Source organism: Schistocerca nitens, chromosome 7 (genome assembly GCF_023898315.1).
Source record: "Schistocerca nitens isolate TAMUIC-IGC-003100 chromosome 7, iqSchNite1.1, whole genome shotgun sequence".
In the NCBI taxonomy this organism is placed as follows: Eukaryota; Metazoa; Arthropoda; class Insecta; order Orthoptera; family Acrididae; genus Schistocerca; species Schistocerca nitens.
In genome coordinates, this window is record NC_064620.1 from 358,762,785 (window position 1) to 358,782,655 (window position 19,871).

At 44.8% G+C, this 19,871-nt stretch overlaps 1 protein-coding gene across 1 annotated transcript in view; it reads left to right on the forward strand.

The window, feature by feature from the left end:
- Positions 1–19,871, forward strand: part of LOC126195255 (probable cytochrome P450 6a13) — an 82,555-nt gene that overhangs the window by 50,489 nt on the left and 12,195 nt on the right. Inside the window, exon 8 of the mRNA XM_049933781.1 lies at positions 13,940–14,185. Within this exon, the coding sequence (XP_049789738.1) occupies positions 13,940–14,185 (246 nt within the window). The remainder of the gene's footprint in view (positions 1–13,939; positions 14,186–19,871) is intronic.

Sequence of the window (19,871 nt, forward strand, 5' to 3'; positions counted from 1 at the left end):
TACTCTGGTCTTGACTGAAAGTAATCAGTCTCAAGCGCTATGCGTTCCGTGGAACGTTCAAATTTCCCTAGTCGAAATTAATGGCAGTTGCACGCTCGCTCTGGGTTGAAGCGACGTGCACAAAATTCAACCAGAAAAGATTCCCGCAGGAATATTTGACTATCGCTTTATGTTCGTCGCCACGATACGTGAAGCGTATCAGCCTCACTTCGCAAACGTAAAGCAGAGTCAGAGTGGCGCCTTTACCACACGCAGGTGTGTGGCCCGCCGCTAGACATGAGCGCCCGCTCTCTCTGTCTCTGTGGCTTAATTGAGTTCTAAAATGTTCAAATGTGTGTGAGATCTTATGGGACTTAGCTGCTAAGGTCATGAGTCCCTAAGCATACACACTACGTAACCTAAATTATCCTAAGGACAAACACACACATCCATGCCCGAGGGAGGATTCGAACCTCCGCCGGGGCCAGCCGCACAGTCCATGACTGCAGCACCTTTAGACCGCTCGGCTAATTTCGCGCGGCCAATTGAGTTCTCCAAGTGCTTTTATATGACATTATCATCCCCACCTTGATTCTACTAAGTCACACGTCTGGCTTCAGCCGACCGCTCCCACGTTAAAGGTAAATTCTTATTTTTCTTGCCTGGGTCTCCACTCGTTAATGTACTCTGGCCACTTACTTGCGTCTCGGCCGTGTTTATTCTGATAGGTGTTATATTGATTTTCTCTTATTTCTTTCTGCAGTGCGCCTGGGCTTTCTTTTGTTAAAGCTAATTGAGTCGTTCCAGTGTCATTAGCCACCTGGCCTGTCCGTCTCCAAGCTGCATTCAGTTTGTTATGTCACTCATGCCCCTGTCATTAGAAGGGTAAATCGTTTGATATTCCGTACATGAAATGGCTCTAATTATTTCCTTTTGTCCATAATATAGTTATTTGCTGGGATTTTATTCGGTATCGTCGTTATGCAGTTTATGTAAGGCCCGAAAATGTGGACACCTTACAGGGTACCCAAGTCGACTGTTGGTGGTGTGGATGTGAAGTGGAAAATCGAAGGAACAATCGTAGCTAAACTGAAACCAGGCAGGCCTCATGTAATGACAGACGAGGGTTGTCGAGCATCGCGGAGGATTGTTCTAAAAAAGCGAATGAAATCAGCGGAAGGAAACACCTGTGAGTGGCAAAGTGCTATCAGCAGTCCAGCTAACACAATGTGGAAGGATATGAACACATTCTACAGCGTTCTGTACTGTGTACAGTAGAGGAACAGCTTGGAGAAAACGATAACTGCATCAGCGTGACATGGCACTGTGTCATAAAGCAGCATGTGTGGGGTAATGGTTTATGGACAATAATGTGCCTGAAATAGACTGTCTGCCCAGAGACCCGATATGAACCCAATGGAATATCTTTGGTATTAATTAGAACGTTGCTTCACTCCAAACCCCAGCGTCCAACATCACTATCTTCTCTGGTTTCGGCTCTTTAGGAAGAATGGGCTACCAGTCCTACACCTAACTGAAAGTGGCCCAAGCAGAGTTCGAGCCATCATGAAGGCAAACGGTGGATACACCCCAAATTAATGCCTGGCAGTAGGTGTCTGGATACCCTTCATCGATTAGTGGACTTGTTGGGTACAGTTTCTGTTGGAACAGTGCTTCTGTTCCCTTTATTTGAACAAAAGACTAGTTAAAATATCTGTGCTGGTTGAGGATTTGGCGCGTAACACGAACTACTCGCTGGTTGTGATTAAGCAAAAAAAGGAATCTGTGAAATACTGAAAGTCCATGAATAAAGTCATTGTCCATTACATTGGTATGAGAAAGTCAGCCAGAGAGCACCAGACATAGTCCATGCCCACAGTGTAGATCGTCAACAAGAGGCCAGTTGGCGCTTAGGTTGTAAGCATGTAGACTCAATACGACTCTGTCTCGTTGTCACTGTACATGCAGCTTTATCCCTTTCCAGAGACTCCTGGATCACCCCAAGTGACTTGACATGGCGGTGAGGGCGTGTCTCCGCCCCTGTGGTGTGATCGCTGTCTTATATGGTGCCGCTGGCTGTGGCAGTAAATAAATACGAGATATAGTTCTCTCAGTTGCTGGCTCCAGCACCTTCAATACGTTTGATTTTCCTTTCTGTGGTTGAATACTCTTCCTAAGGCTAAAATATCGCACTAGACAACATATGCGAGGACCAGTTGTGCTCACTGCCTGCCTGTGAAGCATTTGATTTCTGTTCTGTGTATTTTTTGAGGCGCAATTGAAGAATCAATTCGGAATTTGTACGTCCGATTCGACTTCCCTTCATACTCCAAAAGGTGTTGACATGGTAATAAGTGCAGTCAGCTCCAATATGTGTAGGATGGATGGTGTTTGATCGAACTGCACAATGGCCATTTGCATAATCGAGTTGAAGAAAGACTTTTTAATACTAGTGTTCTCAGTGAGATAACTGGGTTATTCCATCTTCTTTGTTAGAAGTGCAGACTTAAATTGATAGTTATGTACTCCCAAATTTCACATTTCAGAGTGACCAGCTGTTAGCCATGAGTGACTGCTGTGTGCAGGTGCAAGCTGAGTTGGTAACCCTTCACTCACAGCTCCAGATCATGGAGCTGGCTATGGTCACTTGGATTGAGGTTGTTGCCGATGGCATCACTGTGAGGGGCCTGATGTGGGGATCCAAAGGATAGCTAGCACGTCCCACATGTCTCCCAGTCCGTCCACTGCTGCGATCTCCCCACTTATTGCACGCATTGAGGTTGACCCCCCCCCCCCCCTCCACACACACACACATGTGCTTGAGAGGGAGATTGTCTCCAGTTGTGGCAGGCAGCGAAAGACTTTCCAGAAGGGTTCCCAAGTTTATCTGACAAACAGGTTTCAGGCGCTATCTGTGGCTCATAAAGATCCTGACCCACATTCAGCTGTTTGTAGCGCTTCAGGGAAGCCTCTCAGGCTGCAAGACCTCGATATTCATAGAGGGTGGAGTTCCTATAGTTGGAAGCCCCAATTTTAGGGGTGTAGTGGGGCCCCTTAGGGGCACGGCTGTCAAGGAGCGAAAGAAGCCCATTGTGCACAGTGTGTGCATACTGGCAGGGGAGTGGTGAGCCATCCGCGATGGGAAACGACTATTTTCGGATGCCACGAAGAGACAGAGTACAACCTACTGCTGATGGTGGCTCAGTTTGGTACTAATGATGCACGTCGCTATGGATTGGAAGAGATTCTCTCTGTTTTCTAGCAACTGTCTGAAGTGCCGAAGATAGCAACTGTCTGAAGTGCCGAAGAGTGCCAGTGTTGCTTGTGCAGCAAACGTTTGATAGACGTTTGGTACAGAGCTGAGTGGACAGAGGCACAGGCTATCCTGCCATTATGTAGGTTGCAGACTACTTGATGTGTACTGTAGGGTATTGTATCGGGTTGTGCTTAATAGGTCAGGGACTCATCACATAGTGGAGGCAGCTACACAGGTAACGGGCACTGTGGGGAATGGACTGGGTTGCTTTTTAGGTTAGACAGTCTGGGTATAGTACAAAAAGGCCTTCTATCTCAATGGGTGCAGGTCAGTCACAGGAAAATTCAAAACCTAGGAATCTTAGGTATTATAGCTGTAAATTGTCATTAATGTGTTGGGAAAGAGCTAGAGCTCCATGCACTAATAGAAAGCAATGCAGCTCAAACCGTTATAAGTATTGGAAGCAGACTACAGCTGGAGATAAGTTTGGCTGAAACTTTTACAAAGACTTAAAGGTGTCCAGAAAGGATAGATTAAATACAGTTTGTGGTAAAATGTTTGTTGCTGATAGAAGTAGTTTATCTTGTGGTAAATTACTGAAGTAGATACTTCCTCTGAGTTACAATGGGTAGAGGTTGTACTTTAAATACAGCATAAACTAATAACTGGTTCCTTTTATCGATCTCTGGACTTAAATGACACAGTTGCTGAACAGTGCAAAGAAGACTCGAGTCTCATTTCAATTATATACCCCACTCATACAGTTACACACTAGTGTCCAAAAATAAAGCAATAGTGAGCTGTTTCCCCGTCCTGTGACTAATTCACGATATAATTATACAAACTATCAACAAATGTCCGCACGACCGTGTTCCGCACGGAAGATGGCATTCCGGTCAACGGAAAACCTCGCCGACGATGACGTCAGGGCGACTACCAAACGGGGAAGCGTTTCCGGGTAGACCCACATTCACAATCGCTGTGTACACAGCTGTATGATGTAGTATGGCACAGGGAAGACGCCTACCAGACTCTCTGTGGTGGAGGACGGAAGAATGGAAGCAGGGCGGGCGCAAACTGATGTGGCTCGATGCCTTAATGTGAACCATTCTGTTGTTTCTCGGATGTGGCGACAGTTTATAGAGACCGAAACTGTGTCCTGAAGACCACGCCAGGGCCGACCACGTGTGGCATCAGAAAGAGAAGGCCGTTATGTGGCTGCAAAGGCCCGGGGTACTGCCTTAATACTGCACAACAACTGACAGCTGAACTCGCAGCATCCACTGGACGTGTTGTATCGAAGCAATCGGTGTACAGAAGGCTGTAGCAGAGTGGCCTTCATTGTATGTGACCTTCTGTATGAGCACCACTGATGCCTCTTCACATATGGGAACGTCTAAAATGGAGTCGTCAACATGCCACCTGGACAGTCGAACAGTGGGCCAGTGTGCTTTTCACAGATGAGTCCCAGTTACGTCTGGAGTGTGATTCTCGACGCATTCACATCTGTAGGGAACGAGGAATGCGATTTCTGGACCCAAACATTGTGGAAAGAGACCGATATCTAGGAGGATATCTAACGGTGTTTACAGGGATTATGTTGTCCACTCGAACATGTCTCCACGAAATTGTACGGGTGAATCGGCAAGGTTGCTGTCCGGTATTGTGACGAGATCTTGGGACCTCATGTGCGGTTCTTACGACGTGCTGAGGGTCCAGGCTCCATAATGACGGACGATAATGCTCGACCTCATAGAGTATGCCCGATTGATATTTTCTTGGAAACGGAAAATACTGCTTCCATGGCGTAGCCTGCTCGCTCTCGCGATTTGAATGCCATGGAGCATGTCTTGGATGCACTAGGGAGACGGGTTAAGCCGGCCGAGGTGGCCGAGCGGTTCTAGGCGCTACAGTCTGGAACCGAGCGTCCGCTACGGTTGCAGGTTCGAATCCTGCCTCGGGCATGGATGTGTGTGATGTCCTTAGGTTAGTTAGGTTTAAGTAGTTCTACGTTCAAGGGACTGATGAGCTCAGAAGTTAAGTCCTATAGTGCTCAGAGCCATTTGAACCGCTTGAGACGGGTTAGATCACGTCAGCTTCCAGCAACCACTCTCCAAAACTTGCTAGCAGCTCTGCTGGAAGAATGGACGTCACTGCCTCAACATGAGTTGATGACATTCACAGCACACCCCGTCGTTGTATTGTATTGCTGGCAGAGATGGTCACACCCCATACTGAGCACATTAACCAGTTGTCGGAATGTGTGTGCAAATCCGTTAAGTTGGAGAAAAACTAAGAACATTTTTGTCTACCAATTTACATGTTGCAGTTATTTTACGTTCTGTATTCTTTACATTGTTTCTCCTCACTATCACCTGTTTGTACTATTTTGTGGTGAAGTAAACACAACCTTGAAAAATTTCCGTTTACTGCTTCAATATTGGACACCAGTGTAGTCTGTGGTGACTTCAAACTACACTCGATACCTTGGCGAAAATGCATGTTCAAATCCTGTGGTATGCGTAAAAACATTGTCCGAAAATGTGCTAAATGCTTTCTCCGGAAATTATTTTGAGTATTTAGCTCAGGAGCTACTCGAGCTGTGAATGTTAGAGAAACCATGCTTGACCTCTTAGCGAAAAATAATCTTGAGCAAATAGGGAGCATCATGATGGTTACAGGGATTAATCACTAAAAGGTTTCGTTGCGAGACATTCAAACCCGCCAAAAATAAATGCAAAACATATCTACTAGAAAAAGCAGATAAAAATTCACTCGACGCCTTCCTAAAATACAGCCTCCATTACTTCAGAAGTATGTGAGTATAGACCAGACGTGAACTGAATTCAAAGAATGGTATCAACAGAAATTGAGAGACTCATACCAAATGAATTAATAACAGACGGAACTGATCGCCCATGGTACACAACGCAGGCTAGAAATCTGTTGCAGAAGCAACGAAAAAAGTTTGCCAAATTTAAAATAACGAAAAATCCTCAAGGATGGCGAAGTTTTACAAAAGCTCTAAATTTAACTCAGGCTTCAACGCGACGTGCTTGTTATAGTTTTTACAACGAAACTCTGTCTCTAAATCCATCAGAAAATCCAAACAGATTCTTTTTCGTATTTAGTGTACACCAGTGGAAAAACACAATCAATATCTTCGCTGTGCGATAGCAATGGTAAAGTTACCAGTGACACTATCACTAAAGTGGAGTTACTAAATACTGTTTTCCGAAATATGGTTCAAATGGCTCTGAGCACTATGGGACTTAACATCTGTGGTCATCAGTCCCCTAGAACTTAGAACTACTTAAACATAACTAACCTAAGGACATCACACACATCCATGCCGGAGGCAGGATTCGGACCTGCGACCGTTGCGGTCACGCGGTTCCAGACTGAAGCGCCTAGAACCGCACGGCCACACCGGCCGGCACTTTCCGAAATACCTTCATCAAAGAAGGCAAAGAAGACGTTCCAGTATTCGAATCAAGAACAACTGCCTATATGAGCAACTTAGAAGTAGATAACCTCGGTGCAGCGAAACAATTCAAATCATTTAATAAAGGCAAGACTATATACCAATTATGCTCCTTTCAGAGTAAACTGGTGTAATAGTTGCATACTTAGTAATCATAGCAACTACTCAAGAAAGGAAATAATAATAATGGCGTGTGACGAGGTCCTCCCGTCGGGTAGACCGCCCGCCTGGTGCAAGTCATTCGATTTGACGCCACTTCGGCGACTTGCGCGTCGATGGGGATGAAAAGATGATGACTAGGACATCACAATACCAGTCAATGAGGGGAGAAAATCTCCAACTCTGCCGGGAATCGAACCCGGGGCCTTACGATTGAGTCTGTCGCGCTGACCACTTTTTTTTTTTTTTTCGTTGTTGATCGTTGTGTTTGTTCGTTGCGGACGTCACATGACATCCGGTCAAGTTCGTTTCTTGATCGTTTCACTCAGTTTTATTGCAGAGGCCACCCCGCTCTCTGACCGAACACGCTGAGCTACCGTGCCGGCAATGGTTCAAATGGCTCTGAGCACTATGGGACTTAACATCTATGGTCATCAGTCCCCTAGAACTTAGAACTACTTAAACCTAACTAACCTAATTACATCACACAACACCCAGTCATCACGAGACACAGAAAATCCTTGACCCCGCCGGGAATCGAACCCGGGAACCCGGGCGCGGGAAGCGAGAACGCTACCACACGACCACGAGCTGCGGACACCACTCAGCTACCGGGGGCGGACAAGAAAAGAAATGGGATCCGCTGAATAACAGACCCATATCAGTGATGTCGATTTGCAATAAGATTTTGAAACATATACTGTGTTCGAAAATTTTGAATTTTCTCGAAGAAAACGATCTATTCGCACGTACAGAAAATATCGTGCTTGTGCAGCACATTTAGCTCTTTGTTCTCATAAAGTAATGAGTGCTATCGGCATGGATCTCAAATTTATTCCATATTTCTAGATTTCATGAAGGTTTTTGATACTGTTCCTCACAAGCGGCTTCTAATGAAATTGCGTGCCTACGGTGTATCGTCTCACTTGTGCAACTGGACTCGTGATTTACTATCAGAAAGGTCACAGTTCGCAGTAACTGATGAGAAAGTCATTTAGTGAAACATACGCGGTAAGTGATATCTGGCGTTCTTTGAGGAGTGTTTGACATACTCTGCTGTCCCTCATATAGAAGGGCTTGCTGAAAAGTAATGCCATAGAATTTTTTATGTGGAACTCTTAAAGATTTTTAAATAAAAATCATCAACTTTTTCCTCCGAATGCAAAAATATTTTGGTAACATCCAACTACTGTGGAAGATATGATCATCGTAATAAAATAACAGAAGTCAGAGCTCGCACGGAAAGATTCAGTTGTTCGTTCTTCCCGTGCGCTGTTAGAGAGTGAAACAGTACAGAAATAATATGAGAATGGCTCGATGCAGCCTCTGCCAGGCTCTTAAATGTACAGTCATGTCGATGTAGATAAGGGCTAGCAAGTATTTAGTAAATTATCAGTCATTGCCTTCATTTTGCAATACTTGCTCTAGTCAACTTCATTCCTAACAAGGGAAACTCCCCGTCGCACCCCTCTCAGATTTAGTGGTAAGATGGCCTAGTGGATAGTCCGTCAAAAATGAACGGAGTTAAAGCATGAAAACTGGAAGAAGGTTTACTGAACTGTGGAGAAAGAAGCAAGATAGAAACAGTAAACGATCCAAGCTCAAGATGTGCTACATAAAGCGAATATGAATAGCCATTGCGCTGTGATTATGTTGACACGGTGCTGGATTTCCAAGTGGGACGTCCGTATTCAAATCTCTCTCGTACCCCCTCCCCCCCCTTTTTTTTACACAAAACTGTGAACAGTCCGTCCGGTCATTGACATGTCTGTTCACTGCATTTGCGTCCGTGTCGCGGCGTAACGTCCTTTTGCAACAGCGAGGTATAAGAACGGGACGTCCACACGTACCTACCTATTTGTTCGACCCAGGTACCTTGCGTTCCGGTTTGGAAGTTTTGATCCTTGAGTTCTTTCTTTGCAACATAGTTCAGACGCGTTTATTTGTTGTTTTCATTTCTGTGAGAGGTCTGTGCTTCACCTCGCCTGCTCTCATTATTCATTGCATTTTCTTACGACGGTTGTATATTCTTACCACATGACTCATATTCTAGAACCAATGTATAGTATGATAATTGCCAAGACTACAGGAGGAGAACAGACACGTCAATGACCGGACGGTAAGTTCATAATTTTGTGTAATATTTGAACACGGATCTCTCTCTTTGCAGTCCAACGCTGTGATCACGACTCAGTGGTTCTTGCAGTTCGCTCGATGTTGTACATATTGAACTTGGACCGTTCACTGTTCCTATTTTGCTCTTTTTCCACAGTTCAGTACACCTTCTTCCTGTTTTCATGCTTGATCTGTGTTCACTTTTTGACGAGCTATCCACTGGGCCATTTTACCACTAAATGTGAGGGGAGTGCAACGGGGGAGGTTCCCTTGTAAGCACAGACAACACTAATTAAGGTCTGAAACAAGTTATTTCCAAGGGATCTCTAAACATTACATAAATCGAATGCGATTTTCAGATTTGTGAAGACAATGGTGACGTACACTGGCGATTTACAACATTTACAAAAATTAAATGAAAACTATGAAGTCTTAAACTCAGGCTCTGTGGAAGGATAGAGGTTGATTACTACTCATATACAGCTGGCAAATCGAAGAAAGTTGAAAGAAATGAAGAAGGATTCGCAACAGTGGTGAGAATGTGAGGGAAAACTTTTCAGTCTGTTGTGTACATAGTTCCGCGTAGTCAGCGCGTACACAACTTTCCCACTAGAGTGCGCCCAGCTAAGCACAACAGCGCAGGCGCAGCGCTCGTCCGTCTCTGCACTACAAGGTGGCGCTGCCTTAGAGACGGACCAAATTCTGCTTCCGTCGATCCGCGTATTAATATGTAACGCAGCCAATGAGATTGCTGCTAATGCAGAACCTTTTCTCCTCGCGGATCACACTCGTGCAGTGATACATGAACGCGCGAGGTATTATAATAAGTGTACAGACCTCCGATCAGTTAGTCTGCATTAATCTGTACAAGTATGCATTTATCTGCACCTGTCTGTACCAGTCTACATTAGTCTGTACCAGTCTATAGTCCAGTTTCAGTCTGCACCTAAGAAGATTATCATATTCCTGAACATAGCCATGATGATAAATGAATAGACACTTTGTCAAGTATCAGAGATATGTGAGAATAAGATTAACGTACCAAGACCAAAGGAACTTCAGGTTGTCAGTTGTAAACAGCATCCAGAATCAAGTTACGTAATGTCTATGCTTTTTATTATTTTAATAAATGTGTGTGAAAATTAATCAAGTTCTGTTTAAAGTTGCTCACCGTCAATCTGCTACTCTAAGTGTGCAAGTGGCATTTCTATCGTCTGACCTAACGGCAGAAGATAAACACGTCACGGTAAGACCACGAGACATATTGCTGACACTCGCCTGCTTCGTTAGAGCGACAAGTCAAAAAGTCTGATGGTGTTTGTACCGAAGGTCTTACAGTACGCACACCACACAGTCATACGAGTAACAACATAGGATTATACAACCAATCAGTTGCACGTAACCGGTAGGTACATTGACCTAGCTTTCGACACCTACCACGAGATTCGGGAGGACGACGGTTCAATCCCGTCTCCAGCCATCCTGATTTAGGTTTTCCGTGATTTCCCTAAATCGTTTCAGGCAAATGCCGGATGGTTCCTTTGAAAGGGCACGGCCGATTTCCTTCCCCATCCTTCCCTAACCCGAGCTTGCGCTCCGTCTCTAATGACCTCGTTGTCGACGGGACGTTAAACAACACTAACCTAACCTAACCTACCACGAGTGTCTTCATCATAGCGAAATTTTGCTAAATCGTAAAATTACGTTGCCAAAACCCAATGGTCAGAGGAGCAGCAATGCCTAGTAGGTGTCGAACCTAGGTCAATGAACCTACCAGTTATGTGCAACCGGATAGCTGTATAATCCCGTGTTGAAACTAGTATGCGGTTGCTGAGTAACAGCCATGTTCAAAACTGTCATACGAGTGAATTGGCAGATTCGAGACGAGTAACAGGTATGCTCAGTGGTGTGGTATAATGGAAAACACAGGAATAGTCTCTCTATTTGCCGATGTAGGAGGTGTCTCCCGATGTCATATAAGAATTCTGCTCTTGACCATCCTCATTTTTATCTTCATTTCACTTTTATTAGAGGACTACACCAACATGAGTCATTTAACAAATGTCAGATCAGACTATTGCGTCTGTTTTCAATTATTTTTTTAAAGTAATTCCCTATTCTGCGTTTATCAGTACCTCTTCATTCGTTCTTGCTTTGTGTGTGGTGAAAAATGTAAAGTCAGCATAGATTAAAATGCAGAAGTCTTCAGCAATCAAACAAAAAAGGTACGCTCATGAGTGTTTCAGCAATTGTGTTTGTTTTTTAATACTGGTGTTGACAAAAGAAAAGGACATACTGTTGGTGCAGCCATGGAGGGCACTAAAGACTTATGTGTGTAGCTCGGATCTTTGTATAGTGCTAACACACAAAATATGTACAATTTATGTAAAGAGAGTAAAGCTGACTAGGGTAGTCCATGCAGCTACGTTAGCTAGAGTGCTGTGTTGGCGTGATGGCTAACATACCTGCTTAGTAAAGAACGAGACCTGGATCCAAATGTTGGCAATGGCACAAATTTTAATTCATTTCTTCAGCTTCCATGATTATTGGTATGAAAGTAATAAGTTGATATTGGTCGTTAGCCATGTAATCCATACATCAAACTTGGTACACAAATACCTCAATGTCAGGCGACTTTCGCTGTGGGAGTGAGAACCACCTACCCATCAATATGGGGAGGATGGGTGTGAAAAAGAGACGTAGCTTGTGACGCGTGAATTCCCAGACTTTATTTTTCCAGTATTTGTGAAAGAGAGCACTTAGCGTCTTGCAATAAACTTTACACATTATTTCAAACTTTTTCAAATTTTTTTGTCGTACTGCTTTTCTGCTGTTCTTGCAGTTAAAGCACCGCATGAAGCATGTCGTTCAGCATCTACATATGCCGCTGAACGTATCTACAAAATTATATCATTGTACGATTCATAGCTCGCATTCGGAAGGACGACGGTTCAATCCCGCGTCCGGCCATCCTGATCTAGGTTTTCCGTGATTTTCCTAAATCGCTCCAGGCAAATGCCGGGATGGTTCCTTTGAAAGGGCACGGCCGACTTTCTTCCCCATCCTTCCCTAATCCTATGAGACCGATAACCTCGCTGTTTGGTCTCTTCCCCCAAACAACCAACCAACCAACCAACCAACGATTCATAGATGAGGATATATGAAATGATAGTTAAATCGAAACCCTAAGCTGCCAACAGGCGTTGATATACATCAACGGGGACAGTTGAAAATGTGAGCCCCAACTGGGACTCGAACCCCAGATCTCCTGCGCACATGGCAGATGCTCTATCCATCTGAGCCACCGAGGGTACAGAGGATAGTGCGACTGCAGGGACTTATCCCTTGTACACTCCCCGTGCGACCCACATTCCTAACTTAATGTCCACACACTACATTCGTAGTGCCCCTGCCCATTACACTCATTACTCGTGGCAGACAATCTTACTGAGTCCAGTAAGAGTTCGGGCAATGCGTGTACATCCGCACAGAAGAAAATTAATGGCCAGTTAGCCTTAAATATATGAAGTATAATTAAATCAAGACCCCAAGTTGCTGACGAGAGTTCATATACATTAACAGGGGCAGTTGAAAATGTGTGCCTCGACTTGGAATCGAACCAGGGATTTCCTCCTTACATGGCAGACGCTCTATCCATCTGAGCCACCGAGGGCATAGAGGATAGTGCGACTGCAGGGACTTATCACTTGCACGCTCCCCGTGCGACCCACAATCCCAACTTAATGTCCACACACTAAGTTCGTAGTGCCCCTGCCAAATTACACTCATTACTCGCGCAGACAGTGTCAAGGGGAGCATGCAAGGGATAAGTCCCTGCAGTCGCACCATCCTCCGTGCCCTCGGTGGCTCAGACGGATAGAGTGTCTGTCATGTAAGCAGGCGATCCCGGGTTTGAGTCCTGGTCAGGCCACACATTTTCAACTGTCCCCATTGGTGTATATCAACGCCTGTCGGCAGCTAAGGGTCTTGATTTAATTATCATTTCATTGTAGAGAGCTGCACAGTCACCGATGGTGTCTGTTCTTTCGGACATGTCATAAACATTGAGTGGATGACCAGATACTGCATGGTACAAGAATGGACACACAGATAAGTAAACATCTGGATTATGCCGGGTTTCTGTGCTAGTTTACATATAATTGAATAATGGCGATTTTACTTACCAGATACGTTTTTGTCACTTTCTTTGACCTTTTGGAAACACAGTTTGATGCTCTGCAGGTTTTCTCCTATAAAAATTTGCGTAAAATTGACCAGTTTTCAGACGTTTTATGTTTTATAGTGAGGAAAAGAATATTTTTCGCAAAGTCTGAAAAATGCCTTTTGTATGGATAATTTAATCAAACAGCAATGTTTTGGTACTCATTCGACTTAGAATTTAATGCTCTAAAGTTCTGATACCCTGACGTTTTCGATTAAGCGATTAGCTCCAGAGGACTTTGAAAAAAAAAAAAAGTCTAAAATTTTGGTGGTTTTCTTTTCATTGACTTTGCTGCAGTGGTAACACCGGTTCCCGTCAGATAACCAAAGTTAAGCAGTGCGGGGCTGGGCTAGCACTTGGTTGGGTGACCTGCTGAGCGCTGTTGGCCCTTGTGAGACAAACTGAGGACTTACTTGATGGAGAAGTAGCGGCTCCGGTTTCGTGAAATGACATACAGCCTGGAGAGTGGTCCACAGACCACATGCCCCTTCATATCAGCATAAAGTGACGCCTGTGGGCTGAGGATGACACGGCTGCCGGTCGATATCATTGGACATGCTCAGACAGAGTTTAGTTTTAGTGTCCTACCTAAGTGATAAGAGTTTCCAGACTTCCACAAATTTTTGGAAGGCAACCCTCTTTTTTGGAGCTAATTTTGCTGGTCTGTGGGGTGATGTGAGAAAAGTACGTTGCGGCGCTCGGCAGCAGACTGTTTGTGCCGCAGAGAGCCTGCGCAAGCACCCGCCGGTGCCCGCGCTGACGCGGCTGAGCGCCGCCGGCGCCACGTTGTGCGGCCGGCCGCTGGAGGCGGACACCCCTGTCGTGGTGCCCATCCTGGCGCTGCACCGCGACCCTGCCCTCTACCCGGACCCCGAGCTGTTCGACCCGCGCCGCTTCGCCGAACCCGCCGTCGCCGCCCGCCACAGGTTCGCCTACCTGCCGTTCGGCGAGGGACCGCGCGTCTGCCTGGGTAAGACTGGTCGCCGCTGCGGCTGCTACCTCCGGGCTGCTGAACCGTGAATTTACCTTCAAAATCTTTTCTTAAAGAATTTATTTTCTTACTAGCGATTCATCAAGAACATTAACACATTTAATCACACTATGTGAGCATGGAAGTAGTTGCCAGTGGGTAACTGATGAAAACAAACTTGTTTCAACAAATGGAAATTTTATTCCTAAAAACCCCTTTTTTTTAAAAAAACAAAAACAAAAACAGATTTAAAATTTATTTGACAGTATGAGCTTTCGGGCTGAGAACCTTGCCGCTCCCTTTTAACACGGCCGTAGTCACGACCGCTCACAACAACCTCTGAAAGATTACACTGGTGCAAATCTGCAACACAACAGATTACTTTAAACTAAAAATTTTAACAACTCACACAAACACATAAACTATGCACCCTGTAGGAGGGATGGAAATGGTACAACAATCACATAAAAAAAAAAAAAATTACTTGCCACCGAAAGTGCAACTCCTTTTTAAAAGACAACTCTTGTGGTGGAAGGGTGACAACTTTATATACTAAAATGACCATTTAAATAAAAACCTGTGAAATGCATTCTTACATAAAATATACAAACATGCTCTACATTACACATATACCGCATCTCAAGATGATAGGCAAGATAAAAACATATTTCAGGAATTGGGTCGTTACACTTCAAGGCATAAATTCGTTAACACCGAATCCGACAAACTTGACAGCTATTAACGTATGGCAGACCGACAGACAGACAGACTGGCACTAACTGCCTAACAAATGCGGACGGGAGACAGACGAGCAAGCTGGGGACGAGACACTGACCAAGAAAACAATTAGAATTTAACAAGTAAATGAAACAACATATCTCCAATCACTTCACTTCTAATAAACTGAGATTTCTGGCGAAGACCTGACGCAGCGCCCACGAAACGCTCTCCCGAACAGTCCGCTGTCAGCCGCTTCAACGGACGCAGGAAGGAGCGCCGATCTCCCGTCTCACGGCGTCGCAGCCGCCCGGCCAGACTGATGTCGTGGGTTGACTCCTCTTGATCTCGTGTCGGCCGCGAAGCCACCACCCTCGCTATACGGCGCGGGCCACTGGACTGACGTGGCGACCTCACATGCGCCGACGCTCGAGACGGACAAGTAATCTTGTGTCCCAGTGCGCGACCGACCAAACGACCGATCCAACCGCCAATGACCATTGTCTGAACAAACTCGAGCAGACTGGCGGCTTAACACATACTAGCACTCCGGACGACAGACAGACACTCACTGCCCCACACTGACCCGGCTGACCAACTGACTACAGGCGAGCTCATAGCGACCCTTAAATGCACGTGAAAAGGCAACCTTTCCCCTTTCCCACCAGAGGGAGACACCAGAGCTGCGATTGCCACAACGGCGCCACCGCCAGAAACCGAGGGCAACTGCTTCACACTACGTGCTGAGGCGCGCTCTTCAAAACAGCAGTTTTTACCACGGCTCAGCTGCCTCTTCCGCATAATATACTGTTGTTGTTGTTGTGGTCTTCAGTCCTGAGACTGGTTTGATGCAGCTCTCCACGCTACTCTATCCTGAGCGAGCTGCTTCATCTCCCAGTACCTACTGCAACCTACATCCTTCTGAATCCGCTTAATGTATTCATCTCTTGGTCTCCCTCTACGATTTTTACCCTCCACGCTGCCCTCCAATACTAAACTGGTGATCCCTTGATGCCTCAGAACATGTCCTACCAACCGATCCCTTCTTCTAGTCAAGTTGTGCCACAAACTTCTCTTCTCCCCAATCCTATTCAATACTTCCTCATTAGTTATGTGGTCTACCCATCTAATCTTCAACATTCTTCTGTAGCACCACATTTCGAAAGCTTCTATTCTCTTCTTGTCCAAACTAGTTATCGTCCATGTTTCACTTCCATACATGGCTACACTCCATACAAATACTTTCAGAAACGACTTCCTGACGCTTAAATCTATATTCGATGTTAACAAAATTCCTCTTCTTCAGAAACGTTTTCCTTGCGATTGCCAGTCTACATTTTATATCCTCTCTACTTCGACCATCATCAGTTATTTTGCTCCCCAAATAGCAAAACTCATTTACTACTTTAAGCGTCTCATTTCCTAATCTAATTCCCTCAGCATCACCCGACTTAATTCGACTACATTCCACGATCCTCGTTTTGCTATTGTTGATGTTCATCTTATATCCTCCTTTCAAGACACTGTCCATTCCGTTCAACTGCTCTTCCAAGTCCTTTGCTGTCTCTGACAGAATTACAATGTCATCGGCGAACCTCAAAGTTTTTATTTCTTCTCCATGGATTTTAATACCTACTCCGAATTTTTCTTTTGTTTCCTTCACTGCTTGCTCAATATGCAGACTGAATAACATCGGGGAGAGGCTACAACCCTGTCTCACTCCCTTCCCAACCGCTTCTTCCCTTTCATGTCCCTCGACTCTTATAACTGCCATCTGCTTTCTTTTTCGCTCCCTGTATTTTACCCCTGCCACCTTCAGAATTTGAAAGAGAGTATTCCAGTCAACATTGTCAAAAACTTTCTCTAAGTCTACACATGCTAGAAAAGTAGGTTTGCCTTTCCTTAATCTAGCTTCTAAGATAAGTCGTAGGGTCAGTATTGCCTCACGTGTTCCGATATTTCTACGGAATCCAAACTGACCTTCCCTGAGGTCGGCTTCTACTAGTTTTTCCATTCTTCTGTAAAGAATTCGCGTTAGTATTTTGCAGCCGGGACTTATTAAACTGATGGTTCGGTAATTCTCACATCTGTCAACACCTGCTTTCTTTGTGATTGGAATTATTATATTCTTCTTGAAGTATGAGGGTATTTCGCCTGTCTCATACATCTTGCTCACCAGATGGTAGAGTTTTGTCAGGACTGGCTCTCCCAAGGCTGTCAGTAGTTCTAATGGAATGTTGTCTACTCCCGGATCTTTGTTCGACTCAGGTCTTTCAGTGCTCATAATATACTAGTTTCCACAAAATCAAGAAAAACCGCAGAAATAACAACAAAATACAGTTTGTACTGCTTGTGATAATATTCAGCCAATACAGCGTGTTCAAAAAGAATAACCTTGTACTGGACGGCAATAATTACGAAACCTGAGACGTGCCGCCAAGTAAATATGTGTTGTTTCGGGCGTGATCGAGAGTTTTAGGATATTGCCGTTAGATGACAGTCAATGCGTCATCTCAACTTACGGTCAGTCAGAAGTAAGATGGCGCCTGTTCAACACAAGGTGTTTTGTCTGCTGCAGTTTGCAAAGAGTGAGTCAGTAATTTCGGTACAGCGTGCTTTTCATCGGGTTTTGACACTGATCCGCCTGCACCCAAAAAACATTCGTCATTGGTATCGCCAATTTGAAGAGACAGGATGTTCGTGCAAAAGTAAGGTCCAGGTCGGCCTCACACTTCTGATGACACGGTGGAAAGGATTTGGCAAAAAGAATGGGCTTTTCCACTAGTTTAGGAGGAATCAAATGACTTTATTTTCCAACAGGGTGGAGCTCCACCACACTGGCACAACAATGTATATCAGCTTCTCAATGAAACTCTGCCTCAATGTTCTACAGGGTGCATGTGACCTCGAGACACTGCCCTGCATTCTTGGCCTCCAAGAGGGCCAGACATTATCCCATGCGATTGTTTCTTGTGCAGGTACCATAACTTCTGTAACAGTAGATACACTGTGTAAAATTTATGGCGAATTTAGCTATCGTCTAGACGTTGTTCGTGCTGCTGCTGGTGGACACATAGACCATTTACACTGAAGAGCCAAAGAAACTCGTACACCTGCCTAATATCGTGTAGGGCGAGCATGCAGAAGTGCCACAACAGGACGTGGCATGGACTCGATTAATGTCTGGTGCTGGAGGGAACTGACGCCATGAATGCTGAATGCTCCAGGGCTGTCCATAAATCCGTAAAGGGGGGGGGAGGGGGAGATCTCTTCTGAATACCACGTTACAAGGCATCCCAGATATGCTCAATAACGTTTGTGTCTGGCTAGTGTGGTGGCCAACAGAAGTGTTGAAACACAGAAGAGTGTCTTTGGAGCCAGCCTGTAGGAGTTTTGGACGTGTAGGGTGTCGCATTGTCTTGCTGGAATTGCCCAATTCCGTCGGAATGCACAATGGACGTGAACGGATGCACGTGATAAGACAGGATGCCTACGTACGTGTCACCTGTCAGAGTCGTATCTAGACCAATCAGGGGTCCCGTATCACTCCAAGTGCACACGCCCCACACGATTACAGAGCCTCCACCATCTTGAACAGCCCCCTGCTGACACGCAGGGCCCATGTATTCATGAGGTTGTTTCCATACCCATACACTTCCATCCACTCGATACAATTTGAAACGAGACTCGTCGACCAGGCAACATGTTTCCAGTCATCAACAGCCCAATGTCGGTATTGACGGCCCCATACTAGGCGTAAGGCTTTAAGGCTTTGTGTCGTGCAGTCATCAAGGGTACACGAGTGGCCCTTCGGCTCCGAAAGCCGGTACCGATGATGTTTCGTTGAATGGTTCGCAAGCTGACACTTGTCGATGGCTCAGCATTGAAATCTGGAGCAATTTACGGAAGGGTTGCACTTCTGTCACATTGAATGACTCTTCAGTCGTCGTTCGTCCCGTTCCTGTAGGATCTTTTTCCAGCCGCAGCGATGTCGGAGAGTTAATGTTTTATTGGATTCCTGATATTAGGGGTACACTAGTGAAATGGTCGTACGGGAAAATTCCCACTTCATCGCTACCTTGGAGATGCGCCAACTGTAACACCACGTTGAAACTCACTTAAATCTTGATAACCTGCCATTGTAGCAGCAGTTACCGATCTAACTACTGCGCCAGACAGTTGTTGGTTTATGTACGGGTTGCCGACAGCATCGCCATATTCTGCCTGGTTACATACCTTTGTATTTGAATACACTTGACTATACCAGTTTCGTTGGCGGTTCAGTGTATAATAGCATAACTAAAACAAAGATTTTGTGAGTATTTTACAATGCATCCCATGTTTGTAGTATGTTTCTATCAATAAATATGGGGTTTTGAAATCAGGCTAGTCGTTTTGGAGCACCCTGCACATAGAAAACACGAAAAAAATACACCTGACAAAAATGTGTTACCTCATCGTATATCACGCTAATATTGTGTTAACAACGTTTTTTATGACTTGTTTGATATGAATTGCAACAAATTCCTCTCATTCTTCACACTTATGAATTAAAGGAATATTGGAGTTAAGTATGAGAAACGAAGACGTCTACAGTTCATGGCACTCGAAGTATTGTACTGTACAAACCAAAGATACTAAGTGAATGTGATGCAATTGTGTTATGCACTCCAAGCACTAGCTTTTATTGCTTTGTATAGAAAAAGAGACTATTTCTGTTATCATAAAAGGACTGTATATGGAAGAATAATTCTAGCAGCTATTATTTCGAACAGTGAATGCGGAATTACTTAGAAGACGTATAGAGTTTTGTGTGAAATGATATAATAATACATTGGAATATTGTGGAGATAATAATAAAAGCAAGATCCACGAGGTGGCTGGAATGCTTTCGCTCTTTATTTTATTAATCTTCTGTAAGATATTGCAGTACATCATGGCGGTGAGTGAGGAGCTTGGATGCCGTGGT